Raw genomic sequence first — 21,324 nt, forward strand, 5'->3', positions numbered from 1 at the left:
GTGTATGTAGTTAACTTGCCTACCAAAGCCGATCAAATCGGTGGAGGAATCAGATGACGAAATACGTAAATCATACGAAATAGGTGGATTAATCGATGGAGAAAATTTTGTAACCTACGGAACCATACAAAATAGGTCGATTATTCGGGATATAAAATTTATCAATACAGACAAAATAGGTGGATCAATTCGAGCATTATATTGAAGTCTATAGAACCAAACCTAATTCTAATAAAAATGCTCCTAATAATGCCCTGAAAGTGGCCCTCTTCAACAACTCCTCCTGCCTCAGGAACAGAGATGCCCACCGTGCGGTATCGCTCGACCAGTTTAAAAGTGACTTTAGACTTCTGAGAATTGGCGACCAGCGGCCCAAGACCGAGTTGAACGAAGAAGACTGCTTGAAATAGCACGAGCGACGTCGGCGCGATGACAACCTGTAACGATCAGAAGGTAATTAATTGGAATCGAAAAAAGCTGTTCATTGAAGAAATTTCTCTCTTCTGCGGAACATACACGAACACTTATATTGACTCCTATAGTTTAATTTCACTAACCTGCTCATCCTTCATGAAGCCAATCGATCAACTTCCTCCGCAGAACCAATCCGTTCCCATCGTGACAAAGGAGATGAACTTGTCGCAGGACCTTTTCGATTCCATGCCTCATTGACGGCGACGCAGATCCGGACGGAGTTCCTTTAAGGAAGATATAAACCGAGTCAAGAGCAGCTTGTTACTGGACCTAACCTCTATCTCCGTTGTGTGGCTCCACAATCCGATAGGAAAAAATAGTCGCACGATAATTTTCAGTGCGAAATTCCAACTAACATAGCGATAATAAGTTACAAATTCAATGCAGCTGTCTTTTTATGTAAAGGATACTTACCTAGCTATTCAAATAAAGAACAAGTAAATTAGAAGTAAACTGGCCTTGTTCAAAAATCACTCAGACTTAGCTGTCAAAACATCATTCTGTACAGAGTAAACCGATCATCATCTGATTTAATCGTTACCCGACGGTAACAGATTAAATATACCAATGCGTCGGGTGACGGAGACAACCACCCAACGCGATCCGACGAAGTCGGTTGATTAATAGGTTGATTTCTTCGGCATCCTATTTCGTCGATAGATGCGTAAAACAGCATCTGTCAAAATTTTCTATTGGGTAATCAAACGTAGAGTGACTATATACAGAGTGGCGACAAGTCATCCCAAATGTATGCAATGCGGTTTTTCCAAGGTTTTTCTTTCTCTTTCCTGCATACGCATTGGATAGGTCGCCTGTTCGATTGGAATGACACTGACAGATAATTATCATTCCTCGCGTCACTTTTGATTTCGTCCAATGTAACAATTCCACCATATTGAGAAAAACGAGATCGAAGTTCTTCGAATTGAACTTTAAATTGTTTCTAAATGAAATAATTTTCAATCATTCACTCAACGTGGTTGATGAATAATAACATTCAATATTTAACGGAGATTTTAAAAATCTAATTAAAACTAAGCAGTTTTGGTTTATTATGGAAAAAGTTACATTGGACTTTTTACCATCTCATGCTGTACTTTGGACGGTTTTATTTTTCCAGGCTCTTGCACATAAATTAAGCGAGATCACCGTAAAATACGTGCGTTGCCGTGCTACGCTATTTTCGAGGTTATTTTTCAATATTAGACCGCTTGTTTCACTTAAAATGCATAAATAATGCGAAAAAAAACTTTCACTTGCTAAACGTCCAATGTACAGATTGGGTTTGTTTTGATTTTTTTTGCACTTTGGACATCAGATGAGAACGACCGAAGTAACAGTCAGTCATTCGTAATTCGAATGTGCACATTGGACATTTTGATAATGCTAATTTTTTCACCTCAAAATAATTCTATTTGGGCAGGTGTTTTTGTATAACATAGAGTTTAAAAAGAGCAATAATTTGTTGTGATAAACCGGATTTGTTTACAATTGTTACATTGGACGAAATGAAAAGTGACGCGAGATTCCAATTTTGACATTGTCGCCACTCTATACACGCTTAGCCAGGGCTACTCAGTGACTGAGTTGAAACTACTCATTTTTTAATCGTTGTATGGGGCTGTCAAAAAATGAGTAGAATTGCATATTGTCACTGTGCAAAAACTACTCAAAATTGAGTGTTGCCGCAATCAGATTTTTTCGCGAAAATTTGTTGTTGATTTAACGCTTGTTCGCTCTCGTTTGTTTTTTTTTTAAATTTTTTAAACTATACTATACTTGACTATACTGGTTTATTTTTGTGAACAAAAGTGAACGCAAGATGCACGAGTCATCCAACTTTTTAAATACTGCTGGTGGATGTTCGGTGCAAATCGCGAGTTAGAGTGGTTAGAGCTGACTGTTTAATTACTGTTGGAGATGACCTTGACCTGCTTTGGACTGCAGCAAATTCATAGATGTGTTGCTGCTGATGAAACGGACAAGAGAACATATTGTAAGTGCCGGTGAGATTGTTTTGAACTTAATTATTTCACATAACTACGATGTTCTGCGTGCTAAACGCAGAATCGTAAATTGTATAGTTTTAAATTTGACTTTTTATGTTTTACTAATTTAATTTTGCAGAGGTGTGCACCGCTAATCAGCTAACCGCGAATTAGCTAACGAATAGTGTGTTCACTAGGTTTTAAATGGGTTAACGCTTCCAATTAGCTTCCACTAAATAAACTTTAGTTAAATAAGTATAGGATTTTTTTTTGGAAATAATGCAACTATCTATTTATATCAATTATATTTACTCGCATCGCGACCGCCAATGGTCAATTTTATCATTTTTTCCATCTCATGCTTATTTTTGTTATTATTTTGAAAATATTTAATTTATCGGAGGCTTCCAGAACTTTCTTTTTTCTTTACCAGCCGAGAGCCGCGGTGGCACTTGCCGCATCAAGAATTCCTCTCCATTGTACTTAATCCTGCGCTACTCGTAGCCAATTAATTGTGCGTCTCGACACACGCAAGTCGGCTTCAGCCTGGCCAATTCACATTTCCGTTACTCATTTGACTTTCGGCAATGAATTTACCCAAGCGATATAAATGTAACAAGTTGCCTAACGGGAAGCTGACAAGATCGTTTCATAATCGAGAATGCCGAACAGAAGAAGAAAGCCGCTGTCGTATCGGCGGAGGGGAATGCTGAAGCAGCGAATTTTTTTGGCTAAATTGGCGATGACGGTTTTGTAGAAATGCGAAGAATTGAGGCTGCAGAGGATATCGCGAGGTGTTGCCTATATGCCAGTCGGCCAAACGACACTGCTTAATTTGACCCAGAACAGTGACGTCAGAGAGGAACCAGATGGAAAGCAATTCAGTTTTTGATTGATTTAAATGTTTTAAGATCTGTTTTGTCAAATTATCTCTTGTTTATTTAAGCGGTTTTCTTATTATCGTATCTATTTTATAATGATTACTAAAAACAGTTTTACTTATTTGGGTGTCTGGCAAACGATATTCGCTTACAAAGCCAATTAAACCGTGAAGGCTGCGCTTTGATTTTTGAGTGGCTTCTACGATAAAAATTAAATATGCATTTGTTGGTAATCTATACCTATAAAAATGGGTTTCTGTCTGCCCGTATGTTCCTTATAGAATCGGAAACTACTGAACCGATCGGAGTGAAAATTTGCATGTAAAGGTTTTTGGTGCCAGGGAAGGTTCTTATGATGGTTAGAGATCTCTTACCCCACTAAGAGGGGGGGGGGCTCCCAAACAAATCTATACCTATAAAAATGGATTTCTGTCTGTCTGGCCGTATGTTCCTTATAGAATCGAAAACTACTGAATCGATCGACGTGAAAATTTGCATATAGGGGTTTTTGGGGCCGGGGAAGATTCTTATGATGGTTAGAGATCCCTCCCCCCATTAAGAGGAGTATCTGCTCCTAGACAAATGAAACACAAATTCATAACTCGAGAACTAATCAAGCAAATGGAACAAAATTTGACATGTGGGTGTTTTTGGAGACAAGGATATTTTCTATGGTGAATTGAGACCCCTCCCCTCTTTAGAAGGGGAATTATGACCTCTCTCCCCTTTAAGAGGGGGGGCTTCCATACAAATGAAATACAAATTTGCTCATAACTCGAGAGCTAATCAAGCAAATGGAACCAAATTTGGCATGTGAAGATTTTTGGAGGCAAGAATTTTTCCTATGGTGAATTGGGACCCCTCCCAACTTGAGGAGGGGTGGGGCTTCTATATAAATGAAATACAAATTTCCTCATAACTCAAGAACTAATCAAGCAAATGGAACCAAATTTGGCATTTGGGGGGTTTTGGAGGCAGGATTTTTTTATGATTGTTTGAGACCCCTTACCCCTGTGGTAGGGAGATAAGGACTCTCATACAAATAAAACAGAAATTTTTGCGTAACTCAACAACCAATCGAACTCGAGTAATTTTAGACTCTTTCAAATTTTTCGGGAATTCTCGGACAAAATTTCAAATTAAAACACCTAATATGCTACACGCTATGTCCGAAGGTACTTATTATTTAACCGGCATGCACCACAGATTTCTCTTCACAGGATGTTAGTATTAGTCAAAACAATAAATTCAATGAAGGTCTTAAAATATTTTATCTTAGGTTTTTTGCAAAATTCAATTTTTAAGGTCATTTAGAGGTCACCCCCTCTCTAGTGATCATATCCGTTGTATTCCACCACCTCCGATTTCAACCAAATTTGGGATAATTGCTCATTTCGACCCCACATTCATTTTCTCAAAGTTTTGTACGGATTGATCAATCCCCCTTGCAGTGACGCTGCTCCATTTTTCTCAGATTTTCGAAAATACTCATTTTTCACTGCATGTCACTGCAAGGGGGATTGTGAATCCTGTGAAGAGAAATCTGAAGTGTATGTAAATTTAATAATAAGTACCTTCGGACATAGCGTGTGCTAGCGTCACCACCACTATAGCACAGAGACTATAGTTTCCCAACTAAATGACTCTTTTGATTTGCACACTGATAACCTTTGGCTCCTCAGGCGCTAGTATATATAAGCGTGACAATAGCGCCAGAAGCTAGTTGTTGTGAGTTTATTGTAGAATTTTATGCGTCTTTAGCGACAAAATCTCTATAGTTTCTCAACTAATTTGACATAAGCTTTATCCTAGTGGGGATCTTTTGCTTGAATGTCTATTCTCTGTGTCTAAACATTGCTTCCTTGCCGACCTGGGCGTTCATATCCCCGATGACGATCTTGATGTCCCGTGGTGAGCAGCTCTCGTACGTTGCCTAGAGGTGCGCATAGAGCGCTTCCTTCTCGTCGTCGGGTCTACCTTCGTGTGGACAATACATGTTTATGATCCTCCATTTTGCCCATCACTACGAAGCCCGTTCCCAGCTCGTTGGTCGCTCCGACGCTCTGGTAAAATTGTACGTTGCCGCCACGGACCCTGCATACCTTTTCGCCTTTGCGACAGTCCTGCAGTGCCACGATGCTAAAATATCGGGGTTCTAACTGATCGAGTAGCACTCTGTCGCCACCGAACGAAATTTAGCGATCTGCAGTTCCAGTTGCAGTTGCAGTACCAAGATTCCATTGCATGTCCTTATTTCGTCGCCTTTGTCTATGCCGAATGTTCTGAGTACAATTTTTTTGACTCTTAGTTTTTTAGATTTAGACACTACTAGACGGTACTAAGGCCTACGCTACCAAGTCTCGTGATGGGGTTGCCATCTTAAAGTGTCGAGACAACACTGTGCCTCCTTCCCTGTTGGTATACGACCTCTGTTTCTACCGGGGTTGGTTACCGGATCTCCGCTGAGGTAGCTCGTATTTCGGCTGGTATCACGTGGACGTAGGGATAGGAGGCTAAGCACAACTATGGGATCTGTTTTGCGCTTTATCCAACCATTTACCATCTTTTACCATTTACCTTATGCGTTCATAAGATTATAAAAACCTATTATACCAAGCTAACAAAACTACTAACCCATTTGAAACCTGACGAACGCACTATGCGCTAGCTAGTTCGCGGTTAGCTGATTAGCAGTGCCCACCTCTGTAATCTTGCATCAATTTCGAATACATCAATTATTGCACACGAATATCAATAATAATTTATATGCATTATTTATTAACCAAGCTTTGCAATGAATGCACTCTCATCATTTCTTTATGTATGTATTGGTTTATTAAGCAACTACTTTACTACTTTTGTTTTTTTATTCTTACACATCTTTAGTAGTCTACGTCTTTCTATTTTCAGGGAGCAGAATAAGATATTGTATCCTTGGCCTATTGCAGCCTGACCTTGGTTATTACCACAAATTTTGCCCCGGAATTGTTTGGAATTGATCATTGGCGGAATTTGCGCTCATTTCTAGGGTCAGCAGCAGTCGAACCGATCGCCCTTTTTGTAGATGGAACAAACCATTCCTTCCATCCAGTCCTCTGGTAGCTTCTACTTCTCAAAAATCTTGGAATTTATCCAATCTATAGCCATTGCCAGCGTTTCTCCATGTTTATACGACACTACCGGTAGGTGGTCCTCATGTTCATGAGCATTATTCATTGGGGTGAAAACGACCCAAGTTTTGAGCTGGCTCTCATTCATCCATTTTCAATCCGAATTTTGTTTTACTTGCCTCGTTTAAAATATATGACCCAAAACTGGCGTCTAAAGTAAGTTGGGGAATATTTTGTTGATGTTGACTAATGGCGACTTCAGCGTCGATCCCGGAACAAATGATGAAATGAGACTGATGTACAATAGGAACATTTTGGAGTCGTATAATATACGGTTCCCGACGAGGGGCAAGACACTGTCGAAAATATATTACTTTTCCCTACGGAAATATTTTTCCAACCTTAATACCTTTCCCACCCATAATATAACCGAAAACCCTATAAAGTTACATTTATTTATACATTTATAGGGTTTTAATAGAGCCTAATATATTAATATTATGATAATATTATGAAGTGTCTTGCCCCTCGGTTCCCGAGTTTGGGATGATTTTAGGCTACATAAGTTATTTAATTTATTAATTTATTAATGAATCGTATAAAACAACTGCTTGTTTCCAGGCATGATGGGGGGAGGGAGTTTAATCATTTCTTACGTAAGATTTTCATGCACGAAAAAATAATGAAATCACATCACATTTTTTAATAGCAACTCATACTCATACTTGTTGCAAAAATTATTAAATTGATAAGTTAAGTTGTGAAGTGACGAAATCTTTCATGCTGCAAGGAAATGCCTATAGCAACCTGCTGAGTATTTTAGCCTGGCCCTCTCAGGGAAAAGGCAGTCAGCCTACATGTTGCAGAGCCATCTGATATCTTCGGTTTACGCTATCATTCCAACATATTTTGTTGCAATTGCTTATCCCATTCCCGCACGGCAGCCGCAAAATCACGTCACGAGAAACATTTTTGTTTACAAGTAGCTTATTCAACTAATGTATAGCATCTGACTACCAGTGCTACCAGTATAGTAAACAAAGACGTAGTCCTACGTCAAAAAGTATTGCCTCCTAAACCCCCCACAGGACAAATTTGTTTCCATTTGCTTGATTAGTCCTCAAGTTAAGAGCACAGACAAACAGACATAACACTCGTTTTCCATTCTTCGTACCGATTAAACCGTCATTTCAAATTTAGGTTAATTGGGAATGTCTCCGTTTTGGTCAAATTGGTGCTTTTTGACGAAAGAAGTGGAATTCCCCATAAAAAATACTTGCTACTTCGATGGATACCCATGTTGCTATTTGATATTTGGGAATGTCGATCATAGATGGTGCTAGTGTTCAGGCTATATGTTAGGTACGATAATTATTGTTGATTTTTCTTATAAGAGTTATGTCTGTGTTAAGAGGAAATTTGTATTTTATTAGTATGGGAGCCCCCTCTTAAAAAGATGAGGGGTCTCAATTCACCATAGAAAAATTTCTTGCCTCCAAAACCCCGCACATGTCATAGTTGGATCCATTTGCTTGATAAGTTCTCTAGTTATGCAAAAATTTGTGTTTCATTTGTATGAGAGCACCCCGTATTCTCCCCGCCCCCGGTTCTCTAATTATCTTATCTCCCTGCACCCCGGTTCTCTAATTATCATAAGAACCTTTCTTGGCCCCAAGAACCCCTAAATGCAAATTTTCACGCCGAACGGCTTAGTAGTTTCCGAGTATATAAGGAACATACGAACAGACAGACAGATAGACAGAAATCCCGGTTCGGTTTCATTCAGTAGTTTAGTAGTTATTATTGTCAATTGCAAGGAAAATTGTACCATCCAAAGTGCGATATCGCTCATAAAAGTGCTATTTTAGCTTAAATCGTTTCGGTGTCTTCGGCGCACTTTTTCGTTATCTTCCAAGCAATAAGTACGCCTAAGAGACTGAAACGATTTAAGCTAAAATAGCACTTTTATGAGCGATTGCGCACTGATTAATTGGACAATTTTCCTTGCAATTGACAATATCATTTGAAAGATTCATTAAAACGTTACACTTCTATTTTCGTTTTCACAAATTGCTACCCAGTATATGTAAACAAAGACGTAGTCCTACGTCAAAAATGTCACCCGAAACAGTTACCGGATGTTCCGAAACCGACGCTGAAGTGGCCATTAGTCAACAAAATATTCCTCAACTTACTTTAGGTGCCAGTTTTGGGTCATATCTTTGAAACGAGATAAAGAAAACGAAATTCGGATTGAAAACGGTAGAATGAGGGCAAACTCAAAACTTAAGTTCAAATAATGTGAAACTTTTTCCGATGTTCGTAATGCATTACATTAATTTACAAATTAATTACAAATAAATATTCATAATAATACATCATACTAAATTAGATATTTTAATTGAAATAACATATTCGAAATGAGTATTTTCTAACCATTTCCTTCAATAAAATGAGTAGTTTCCACCCATTATTCTAGTTAATTAAACTGAGTAGAAACTACTCTGTTTTGACAAAATGCCCGGTTACTCAAAAATGAGTAGTTTCCACCCATTTATCCAAGTAAATAAAACTGAGCAAAAACTACTCATTTTGGAGAAAATGTATGCCTACTCATTTTTGAGTGACAGCACCTTTACTCATTTTTGCGTACCCACGGTTTTTCCGAAACTGAGTAGTTTTTTACTCAATTTTGAGTAGCCGAGGTTGAGCGTGTATATATAATCAGTTTTGATGGACGCAGAGTTGTCAAAAAGATTGTTCGCATATTACGAACACAATTTATAGCGTCCGCCATTATAGCACAGAGAACAGACATCCATTCAGGAACAAATTTTTCGGAAATTCTTGGATAAAATTTCAAATTAAAATCACCTAATATGCTAGCGTCACCACCACTATAGTTTCCCAACTAAATGATTCTTTTGATTTGCACACTGACAATAGTTTCCCAACTAATTTGACATAAGTTTTATCCAAGTGGGGACCTTTCGCTTGGATGTCTGTTCTCTGTGATTATAGCGCGTAAAAAGCTGGATACCCAAAGTAAATTGATATATACCAGGTATGTGACCATCCAGGGTTGCATTAGTGTGTGTGTAGAAAGAAGAAGAAATAGTTCTGAAATATGGTGGAACTTGCATGAAAATTAAAACTAAATTAATTGTAATTAATGAATGCAGCTATATTATTCCAGAGAAATATTTGAACATTTACAATGAAATGTAAGGAATATATTTTAAAGTCATTTGCACTTGTAGCCTTCTTTATTATGCGTAAAAAATTTGAGAACATGGGTGACTAACTATTTCGATGTGCAATTGAAAAATGAATTAATGTTAATGTAATACTTCACGATCAATGCGGTATACGGTTGCTTGAATTAAAACACGTTCCATCCAACATTTTGCTTGCATGATGCTCTTGAATATCTGCCTTTGATGTCTTCTTTTAAAAAATAGTTTTATTCGAATAGATGCTTGTGCTACTGCTTGAAAATCCTTAAGTTGAAGTCACAATTTACCCGTCTCAACACTACGTAGAAAACCATAAAAAGTAATCTTAGATTGCTACAAAACGGTCTTAGAAGATAATTAACACTTTAAAAGCTTACCAGAAATCAGACGAAAAATATCGCGGGCGGATAACAATGTTGCTCATGCTGCTTATTGAACAATCATGTCCGAGCATTTTAAAAAAAATCTTTTTTGTTTTACTACTTGTAGGAAAGCGATATAACATTTCTTTGAGACATCTTGATACCGCTTTGACGAAAAAATTTCCGCTTGCAATTTGGAATGTTGCACTTCATTGTATTCATGAAAATACATACTAGAAATAATGTTCTAAGCATAAACATAAAAGCTGTAAGAAAAAAAGACAAATCTTGCGTATCCAACGATTTTTTTAAAAAATTAACTAATTTTCCATACAAAATGCTCGAAATCTCAGAACTAGTGTAGATGTGTTAGTGCAAAGTGTATATGACAGCTCGCATTGTCATATACCTGGTATATATCAATTTACTTTGCTGGATACCAATGCGTCGGGTGACGGAGACATCCACCCAACGCGATCCGACGAAGTCGGTTGATTGTAATAGTTATAATATTATAGTTATAAATAATAGGTTGATTTCTTTGGCATCCTATTTCGTCGGTAGACGCGTAAAACAGCATCTGTCAAAATTTTCTATTGGGGTGGTAGTTTTGAACGCCGAATCGTTCGGTCTTCCACTAAGTGGAAGCCCAAGTAACCAAAAGTTCGAATAATGGTGTCTAACAAGGGTTAAACAGCTTTATGTATATCAATCTATAACTTGCTAAGCAGCGTCACTTTTAAGTAATTAACCGAACTTTCAAGCTGTCTTGGGTCCACTGCATAGAACGCTAAGCAGCTTCGAAATAAACTGTCAAAAACTAAGAAAAAACAAATTTAGCAGCACTTCTATATTCTATTTTTATATTTCTACCTAACTTCTATATTCGTTGCATTTGCCTGCTGTTGGGTTTGAACCCGGGTGTTCCGCGTTGCAAACCTATACCGATCCACTGCGTCACCTTTGCCGTATACAAGCGATGTGAATTTTGCCAATGAGTTGTTAAGTAAAAGTTCGTTTTAGAACTTGCAGCAGCTTTATGCAGCGCAAGTTAATTATAGAACATAAAGTTTGGAACCAGGCAATTAACTATAGTAGTGAGATACCGACAGCATATGCTACACAACACAACACAACACAATAATGAAGAGCATTTGATTCTAATTTATATTTGTAATTAGAAATGTGCGAGGATTAAATTTATTCAAGTGAAACAAAAATAATTAATCTCCAATAGTTTCAGGTTCTGCTGGTTTGATCACCAGAAATATAAACAAAAAAGCAGCACGCAGAACTTGTTAGCAACTAAAGTTACTTCAGAACTTCATGTAGCATCCTAATAGCTTTGAAGTATCTATGAAGTACTCGCAGCACTTCTTAAAGCATTTAGTTCCACGTATACTTGATATACACTACTAATCAGCAAGAAAGTTCCAGGGAACTGAATCTGAACTAATTATGAACTTTCGAGTTCGCGTGTCAAGTAATAATCGAACTTGTGGTTGCTTGGGAGTGGAAGTCTTCTGTTCTGCGTGGCTGGACTGCTGGAGTGGAGGGAGTGGAGTGCCGTCCTGCCGCAATGAGGTTTAAAAAGGTGTGGCAGATGAAGACATTTGATGGTATTAGTAGCGAAAAATCAGAAAACGACGTCAAACTACAAAAACAAACCGCGTCGGACAATGGGGTTTGTTTTTGGAGTTTAACGTCACGCTTCATCGTGACTGGTCGATTTACGATTTCATCCACACCATAATGAAATTTCTTCATTGCACTAACACCACTTAACCAACATTGCCACACCTGTTTATATCACATTGGTCCTGCCGTACGTCAAGTGAACCGAGTGAACAGTGAACCCAAAGCCACCAAAAGGAAACAGCAAATATTTGAAATGTCTGATAGAAAAAAAGTTCTATTTATTTGCTTAGGTAGGTTGGATAGCATTTAAGCATTTCGCATTCAATAAGATTATTTCTCATAACGACGCAATGTATAGGCAATATCTGTCGATCACCGATTGCCGAAGCTGTGTACCTAAAAACGATAACTGACGCTGGGGTAGCTGATCGATGGGAAGTAGATAGTGCAGCGATCGGCGCTTGGCATGTTGGAAAAGAGCCGGACCATCGTGCTCTTGGTATCATGAAAAAATATAATCTTCCATATGATAACCGTGCTCGACAAATTAAAAAGTCGGATTTCAATCATTACGATTACATATTTGGAATGGACAAAGAAAACATGTCGGACTTGAAACGTTTAGAGCCAAGCGAATCCACCGCTAAGCTACTTATGCTAGGCGATTTTGATCCAGAGGCTCCAAGTAAAATTATCCGTGATCCATATTATGACGAGGGAGCGGCTGGTTTTGAGCAATGTTATAAACAATGTATACGCTGTTGTTTGGCGTTTTTTACAAAAGTGCAAACTACTGAAATTTAAATTCTGCAGTCATGCGTTGAAAACTGAGAGTTAAAAAGGTATGGTTATAAAAGATTAGAGTCAAACTTATGTAAATTACAGCAGCTGTTGTCAAGTAGTTATATCAGGTTTGAATTCGCATAGAATATAAAAGTTAGTATATAGCAGTTGTCTTTTCTTTTAAAAATGCAATAAGGTTTTGCAAGGTGACGTCACGAATGAACCGGAATGAACGCAATTCACCAATATGACATCCACTCGTGGTTTGTTTACTATTTGCTTGCTAGGCGAACGCGATATGCATAAATTGAAGTTAAACGTTTCAAAAGCGTATTATCCAGCAGTGTCGCCCTCCAAACTACTCGGAATGGCAGTTTTTGTACTTTTCTGACTTACCTTTAAGGCGTTAAGCAATATTCACTTTCAACATGTTAACCCACGTTCTAAGTCCATGTAAACAAACCACTGATAGACGTCAAAGAAGTGAGGTTACGCTCGCCCGTGCAAAACCTTATATTGCAGTACACGATGACGTTAGTAACGAGATCAAACGCGGGGTCAGTCCCGGCGTAGTGGTTAGCATTCACGCCTCACGCCGAGGACCCGGGTTCAAATCCCAACCCCGCAGAAGTCACGAATGACCCAGAGCTGGTTAACGTGACTATAATCTAAACAAACAAACGAGATTAAACATAACATATTAGAGGTATTCACGTTGCGCTTGCTATGTTGTGTACCTATATACAATGAATTCTGTGATTTAGCTCCGCGCGAGTTTTTTCTCCTACCTCCTAGTTTTGTCTGCCGGATACGAAGGGACTCTATGATATTTGAATTTGCAAGGTGGGAAATTGAGTCTACGTGAATTTATTTAATTGTTAATTGTCAATTGCAAGAAAATTTGTCCAATCAATAAGTGCGCAATCGCTCATAAAAGTGCTATTTTAGCTTACATCGTTTCGGTCTCTTCGGCGCACTTATTGCTTGGAAGATAACGAAAAAGTGCGCCGAAGATACCGAAACGATTTAATGCAAAATAGCACTTTTATGAGCGATATCGCATTTGAGATGGTACAATTTTCCTTGCAATTGACAATAATTCCTTTAAATAATTTGAACACTAATGCTCGTATGGTAGTAAAGCAGAACAACGTAGCACTAGCAGCGAAAGACAATTTAGGTATGCAACTTCTCAAATCTACGTTACTTTTATTTCATTCTTTCGTATTGCACTGAACACTAAATCCATGGCCATAAAAAGGGTATCCGCCTACCTGCGCGCAGAATTTTGATGATACTGACGGCCTGCTGATGAACTGGTTAACCACCGAACTAGAGATGGTCGGGTAGCGGAAAATTTGCCCGAAACCCGCACCCGTACCCGTACCCGCCGGGTTCGGGTCGGGTTCGGGTATTGAAAAAAAATAATTTGCGGGTTCGGGTCGGGTACGGGTTCTAATTTTTGTTTTTGAAACCGGATATGGGTCGGGTCGGGTATCTCTATTGACCTTTTTAACACTAAAGATGGTCGGGTACCCGGGCCCGTCCCGTACCCGTCGGGTTGCGGTCGGGTTCGGGTATCAAAAATAATAAACTTGCGGGTTCGGGTCGGGTACGGGTTTTTAATTTTTTTCTAGATCGGGTACGGGTCGGGTTCGGGTATTCAAATTTTCATACCCGACCATCTCTACACCGAACGTGGCGTTGGACCTGGTTGCCGGTAGATTTGGTCGACTGTTGGGCCTCCACGTACGTTGTACGGTCGAATTAAAGTTCCGGAGGGTGGCGCTGCTGGACGGATAGCTTACGATTTTATTTATTCGACGAGAGTTTTCATGACGACGCAATTGTCTCGTGATTCTCGGGACAGGCTAACGTGCTCGCCGACGGCCCTCGCGTACTAAGATTCCGCTGCCGCACGGCGGTAACGAAATGCACGGCTGCTTCAGACTCGGTACCTCGGTGCGCAATTGGCACCGACTCTCAGACTTCGACCCACCAGAAGGTTGTAACGTGTAAAATTGGGTCGGGAGAGCGCGAGCGGCTATTGACGACCGCCGTGAAGATTTCGCAACGGATTAGCGAACTTGCCAACGCCTTTGTTTGACTACCCTGCAGGGCGGACCTAAACGTAGCACACAAACTTAAACGCAAACTATACCAGCCAGGCGTAGAACGGAGAATAAAACGCCCGTTGGACGAGCGCTGAGGTTCAACACGGACGTATCCCAAGTAACATATTTGTTGTATGGCAGCTTATCAAGTGCTTGTTCCATTGGTTTTAGCTTTACAATAGTTGAATAAGCTGCTCTTAAACAAAAATATTTGTTGGGATGTTAGAATCAAGATATCTATTCAGGCTGTCGATTACCTGGAAAATCAGGGAAAACCTGGAAATGTCAGGGAAATTCGTTTCAACCTGGAAAAGTCAGGGAATGTCAGGGAATTTCATTTGAAGTCAGGGATTTTTGACACGGGAAGAAAATATACCGGAAAAGTTAAGACTTCGCAAGAATAACATTTACTTCAAATATCTGGCACCTTTTCATTCAAGGTTTAATCAATTAGAATACGACACGTTATTTTTACTCACGTGCAACCATCTGCTGTGTATCAAAAGTTTCGAAATGCATGAATGTGCGACTGACCTGCTTTAAACCTCAACAACGGTTAAACCGATTTGATCGATTCAGGTTTCAAAGGAAAGTGCTCACAATCTAATCGATCATTACCAATATCTTGGATTCTTTGCTATTAATTGGATATTTAGATCAAAAATTGTGGATAGAAAATTTGCTTATTTTGTACGGAAAGTGGCATAAAAAGGCCATACCAGCAAATTGTGCCTCTAGATAATTCCAGACTTCCGGACCGAGATTTGACTGTAACTGGAACGAGGACTAATCAAACTGAACCTAGATCAGCTTTTGAAAATTTACTACGATGTTCAACCTGAACGAGCCGGAACCCGGACTTTCATTTTTATTCTTATGTCGATCACTAGTGAAACCCTACGTAAGCGTATTCTAATGAAAGACCCTCAGCTTCAAAATTCTGATTTAGTCTAACAATTCAGTCATATCTTCGAAATTCGACTTCGAGCAAAGGGTCGATAGAGTCGCAAACCCGAAGTTTTCCTGAATATCAAAAGCTGGCTACAAGTAGGTCGAATAAAAACAGGTCAGGTTCTAAATAATATAATGATGCTGCGATGCTCGTTGAGACATTTGGGCTCAAAAATTTTTATATTCCTGAGGAACAATTATTTCCTCAAATTTTGATAAAACGAAATAGCTGCTCAGACAAATCGGACTTTGTGTTCAAAAATATCTTCGGATTATGTTCTATACTAATGACCAACTTTTAAGTTTATTGTTTTGCATAGTTAAATGTTTGAAGCGGATTTATACCCATTCATTACATGTAATCTAACAGTCAAAACGGCTCATCCCACAACCCTTTGATAAAACAGGAGACTATTTCATTTTTTTCCGAAAGGACATCTTGCAATTTTTATTTAGCTTGATTGTTTAATTCCGATGTGCGTTAATTAAGTTCGAATTAATTTTAATTTTGCACTTAGAAATTTTGCATAAAAAGGAAAATTAAATTCATTAGGAAATGATAATTTAAGAGTAAACAACCAATTTAGCCAAATAAACACATTTATAAGTGAAATTAAGGAGATATTTTGCGTCTGGAATTTTTAGAAATACACCTGGAAAACCTGGAAGTCAGGGAATTTTATTTTCGCTGGATAATCGACACCCTGTCTATATTTAAAAGATAACAAAAATTACCTTTTTCTACTATAAACCCGCATTCAAAATACGGACGCCGATAGAAATTCTGTCACGATATCACACCGAGCTATTAAGCTGTAGAACACTACAATTAGTTATACAGTAATCAATAAAATAAATTCACACTTTTATATAACACACCTTTTCGATTAATTGTACTAGTTGAATTCTTTTGAACAATTCAATTATAAAGAATTTGAATCTTATCACTAATTCGACTATAGAACTCAACATAAAGATGCGTCTTTATGCCAGACGATCCGTTACGAAACTCGTCCGCTTTACCTCTTTCCCTTGCTTTTAAGCGACTTGCATTTCAATTGTTTACGGATAACCTCTTTAAAATTTTAATATGGCCGCTTAAACAAAAATTGCGAGATTTTGGCGTATTCCATTTAGTACAAGTAAATACGCACTGGAATATATCTTTGCCACCTGTAATATTAGCCAGGACTCAACCCTCTTGAGCTGTATGTATTCTCATACTATAGCCGAGACATAAACCTTTCATAACTGTGCAATAAAATTAAATACTATTCGATCTTACTTAGTTGATGAAGAAACAAAAAAAATTTTTTTTTTGGCACAACGTTACATCAGTTTGCATGAGAAATCGTTCAAATTAGCGGGGTTCACGGCATCAATCTCGATGATTGGCAGGTTTGTTTTATTGCTGATTGCAATGAAAATTGTACCATCCAAAGTGTGATATCGCTCCTAAAAGTGCTATTTTGCACTAAATCGTTTCGGTATCTTCGGCGCACTTTTGTGTTATATTCCAAGCAATAAGTGCGCCGAAGAAACCGAAACGATTTAATGCAAAATAGCACTTTTATGAGCGATATCGCACTTTGGATGGTACAATTTTCCTTGCAATTGACAATAATAAAAATCAAATATTATAATTTAATTGATTTATTTCATGTTATGAATGGTGAGTTTTGTTTATGGTCGCTCCATAGTTGGAAATCCTATGAGCCCTTGGGGCAACGACATATTTAAGCCGGTCCCATTAAATCCAATCAATTGATTTGTGTGATGTGTCTGCTGATGGAGCGGTTGATGCTGATGGTGTGTCTGCAATCCTGAATGTGACTGCGTATGGTTAGGGAATTGTTCTGGTGAATTAATGGTTGTAAACGATACATTTGTTGCAGGACTTCCAAGATCAGTTGAATGAGAAAGATCGCTACGATTAGTACGGTCATGATCGTTGATAGATAACGTTGGCAAAGCAACTGTAGCTTGTTGCATGACAGACTGCTGAATCTGAATATTGGTCTGCGAGGCGTCTGCCATACGGGTACGGCGTGTATTTAAATCTCCGCTTTCAGATTTCTTTTTCCGAGCGCTCTGTTTGTACAATTGCACTCCTTCAACAACAATTCCATGTTTACGTATTTTATGTTGAGTTAACATATAGTTAAATCTAAAAAAAACGGTGAATGTAAGATTATGTATAGTTACTATATATATATATATATATATATATATATATATATATATATATATATATATATATATATATATATATATATATATATATCTATACCTATAAAGAAGGATTTCTGTCTGTCTGTCTGTCTGTCTGTCTGTCTGTCTGTCTGTCTGTCTGTCTGTCTGTCTGTCTGTCTGTCTGTCTGTATTTTGTTCCTTATAGAATCGAAAACTACTGAACCAATCGGCGTGAAAATTTGCATGTAGAGGTTTTTGGGGCCAGGGAAGGTTTTAGTGATGGTTAGAGACCCCTCCCCCCACTAAGAGGGGGGGCTCCCATACAAATGAAACACAAATTTCTGCATAACTCGAGAACTAATCAAGCAAATAGAACCAAATTTGGCATGTGGGTGTTTTCTGTGACAAGAATTTATTCTAGGGTAATTTGAGACCCCTCCCCTCTTTATAAGGGGAATTATAACTCCTCTCCCCTTTAAGAGGGGGGACTTCCATACAAATTTCCTCATAACTCGAGAACTAATCAAGCAAATGGAACCAAATTTGGCATGTGTGTGTTTTTGGAGACCAAAATTTTTTCTATGATGAATTGGGACCCCTCCCCACTTTAGGAGGGGGGGCTCCTATACAAGCGAAATACAAATTTCCTCATAACTCGAGAACTAATCAAGCAAATGGAACCAAATTTGGCATGTGAAGGTTTTCGAAGGCAAGAATATTTTCTATGATGAATTGGGACCCCTCCCTACTTTAGGAGGGGGGGCTCATATACAAGCGAAATACAAATTTCCTCATAACTCGAGAACTAATCAAGCAAATGGAACCAAATTTGGCATGTGAAGGTTTTCGAAGGCAAGAATATTTTCTATGATGAATTAGGCCCCTCCCCACTTTAAGAGGGGGGGCTCCTGTACAAATGAAATACAAATTTCCTCATAACTCGAGAACTAATCAAGCAAATGGAACCAAATTTGGCATGTGTGTGTTTTTGGAGACCAAAATTTTTTCTATGACGAATTGGGACCCCTCCCCACTTTAGGAGGGGGGGCTCCTATACAAACGAAATACAAATTTCCTCATAACTCGAGAACTAATCAAGCAAAGAGAACCAAATTTGGCATGTGTGTGTTTTTGGAGACCAAAATTTTTTCTATGACGAATTGGGACCCCTCCCTACTTTAGGAGGGGGGGCTCCTATACAAGCGAAATACAAATTTCCTCATAACTCGAGAACTAATCAAGCAAATGGAACCAAATATGGCATGTGAAGGTTTTCGAAGACAAGAATATTTTTTATGATGAATTGGGACACCTCCCCACTTTAGGAGGGGGAAGCTCCTATATAAGCTAAATATAAATTTCCTCATAACTCGAGAACTAATCAAGCAAATGGAACAAACTTTGGCATGTAGGTGTTTTTGGAGGCAAGATTTTTTTCTATGATGAATTAGGACCTCTCCTCACTTTAGTAGGGGGGGCTCCTATACAAATGAAATACAAATTTCCTCATAACTCGAGAACTAATCAAGCAAATAGAACCAAATTTGGCATGTGGAGGTTTTTGGAGGCAAAAACATTTTCTATGGTGAATTAGGACCCTTCCACACTTTAACAGAGGGGGCTTCTACACCAATGAAATACAAATCTATACCTATAAAGAAGGATTTCTGTCTGTCTGTTTGTCTGTCTGTCTGTCTGTCTGTCTGTCTGTCTGTCTGTCTGTCTGTCTGTCTGTCTGTCTGTCTGTCCTGTGTTCCTTTTAGAATCAAAAACTACTGAACCAATCGGCGTGAAAATTTGCATGTAGAGGTTTTTGGGGCCAGGAAAGGTTTTAGTGATGGTTAGAGACCCCTCCCCCCACTAAGAGGGGGGGCTCCCATACAAATGAAACACAAATTTCTGCATAACTCGAGAACTATTGCTTGATTAGAACCAAATTTGGCATGTGGGTGTTTTCGGTGACAAGAATTTATTCTAGGGTAATTTGAGACCCCTCCCCTCTTTATAAGGGGAATTATAACTCCTCTCCCCTTTAAGAGGGGGGGTTTCCATACAAATTTCCTCATAACTCGAGAACTAATCAAGCAAATGGAACCAAATTTGGCATGTGAAAGTTTTCGAGGGCAAGAAAATTTTCTATGTTGAATTAGGACCCCTCCTCACTTTAAGAGGGGGGGCTCCTGTACAAATGAAATACCAATTTCCTCATAACTCGAGAACTAATCAAGCAAATGGAACCAAATTTGGCATGTGTGTGTTTTTGGAGACAAAATTTTTTTCTATGATGAATTGGGACCCCTCCCCACTTTAAGTGGGGGGGGGCTCCTATACAAACGAAATACAAATTTCCTTATAACTCGAGAGCTAATCCAGCAAATGGAACCAAATTTGGCATGTAGGTGTTTTTGGAGGCAAGAATTTTTTCTATGATGAATAAGAACCTCTCCCCACTTTAGGAGGGGGGGCTCCTATACAAATGAAATACAAATTTCCTCATAACTCGAGAACTAATCAAGCAAATAGAACCAAATTTGGCATGTGGGTGTTTTCGGTGACAAGAATTTATTCTATGGTAAATTGAGACCCCTCCCTCTTTATAAGGGGAATTGTAACTCCTCTCCCCTTTAAGAGGGGGGGGGCTTCCATACAAATTTCCTCATAATTCGAGAACTAATCAAGCAAATGGAACCATATTTGGCATGTGGGTGTTTTTGGAGGCAACCATTTTTCCCATTATGAATTAGGACTTCTTACCTTTTTAGGAGGGGGGGGGCTCCCATTCAAACGAAATACAAATTTGCTCATAACTTTAGAACTAATCAAGCAAATGGAACCAAATTTGGCATGTGAGAGTTTTAGATGGCAGAATTTTTTTTCTGTGGTGTATTACGACCCCTTTCCCTTTTAAGAGGGTGGGCTCCCATACAAATGAAATACAAATTTCCTTATAATTTGAGTACTAATCAAGCAAATGGAACCAAATTTAGCATGTAGGAGATTTTTCAGTCTTGAATTTATTTTATGATAGTTAGAGACCGACCTCTCACCCCTGTGGTAGGGAGATATGGACTCTCATACAAATAAAACAGAAATTTTTGCGAAACTCAAAAACTAATCCAACTCGAGAAATTCGAGACTCTTCCATAAAACATTAATCAATAACAAGACCACAAAAACTATCTATAGTAACACTAGATCATTCAGGACGAGCCGGTCGCGAGTGTTGCCGGTGACCCGCCGTCGGAAGCGCCGCCCACTGGGGGGCTTGCAAAACTCGAGATAGTGACAAAGATCATCCGAGATTCATGATTTATGTACAACACAGGTTAATTTGTGGCAATACGAAGTTTGTCGGGTCAGCTAGTATATATATATATATATATATATATATAGTTCGGCGGATAGAAAACCAGGCGAATTGGCAACCCTGATTTTTAAAATTTAATTCGAAATTATGGAGAAATTTGCAGGGTTTTACGGAAAGTAATCGCTAGTTCTATGAAAATAAAGATTGTTTATTAATATTAGTCCCACAATCCGAATTTTGGAAAACGTTTGGCTCCGCTTTTGACGTCTATTTGGCTCCCGATTTTT

General features: G+C 38.6%; 2 protein-coding genes across 4 annotated transcripts in view; one reads left to right on the forward strand and one right to left on the reverse strand.

Annotated features, from left to right (window-relative positions):
• Nucleotides 1–592: 592 nt before the first annotated feature.
• Nucleotides 593–21,324, reverse strand: part of LOC128733139 (myoneurin-like) — a 79,003-nt gene continuing 58,271 nt past the window's right edge. The window contains exon 4 of one of the 3 annotated variants that reach the window (XR_008411869.1): nucleotides 593–698. Coding sequence is in view for 1 of the 3 variants with exons in the window: in XM_053826769.1 (XP_053682744.1) it covers nucleotides 17,221–17,704 (484 nt within the window). In the remaining 2 variants the exon portion in view is untranslated. Of the gene's footprint in view, nucleotides 699–17,205; nucleotides 17,705–21,324 lie in introns of those variants that run through there. The other 2 variants (XM_053826769.1, XR_008411868.1) reach the window with 2 other exon arrangements.
• LOC128733142 (low molecular weight phosphotyrosine protein phosphatase 1-like) lies at nucleotides 11,910–12,630 on the forward strand. Its single transcript, XM_053826771.1, has 2 exons — nucleotides 11,910–11,979; nucleotides 12,048–12,630. Exons 1-2 carry the CDS (start codon nucleotides 11,943–11,945, stop codon nucleotides 12,491–12,493), a joined length of 483 nt encoding a protein of 160 aa, XP_053682746.1. The 5' UTR covers nucleotides 11,910–11,942; the 3' UTR covers nucleotides 12,494–12,630.

This window comes from Sabethes cyaneus, chromosome 1 (genome assembly GCF_943734655.1).
Source record: "Sabethes cyaneus chromosome 1, idSabCyanKW18_F2, whole genome shotgun sequence".
Classification (NCBI taxonomy): Eukaryota; Metazoa; Arthropoda; class Insecta; order Diptera; family Culicidae; genus Sabethes; species Sabethes cyaneus.

What these genes read in the sequence shown, in the direction of transcription:
- LOC128733142 (XM_053826771.1), top strand. Translation starts at nt 11,943, where the DNA reads ATGTCTGATAGAAAAAAAGTTCTATTTATTTGCTTAG. An exon ending in AGTTCTATTTATTTGCTTAG is followed by an intron (nt 11,980 to 12,047) that starts GTAGGTTGGATA and finishes CGCAATGTATAG; the next exon opens with GCAATATCTGTCGATCACCG.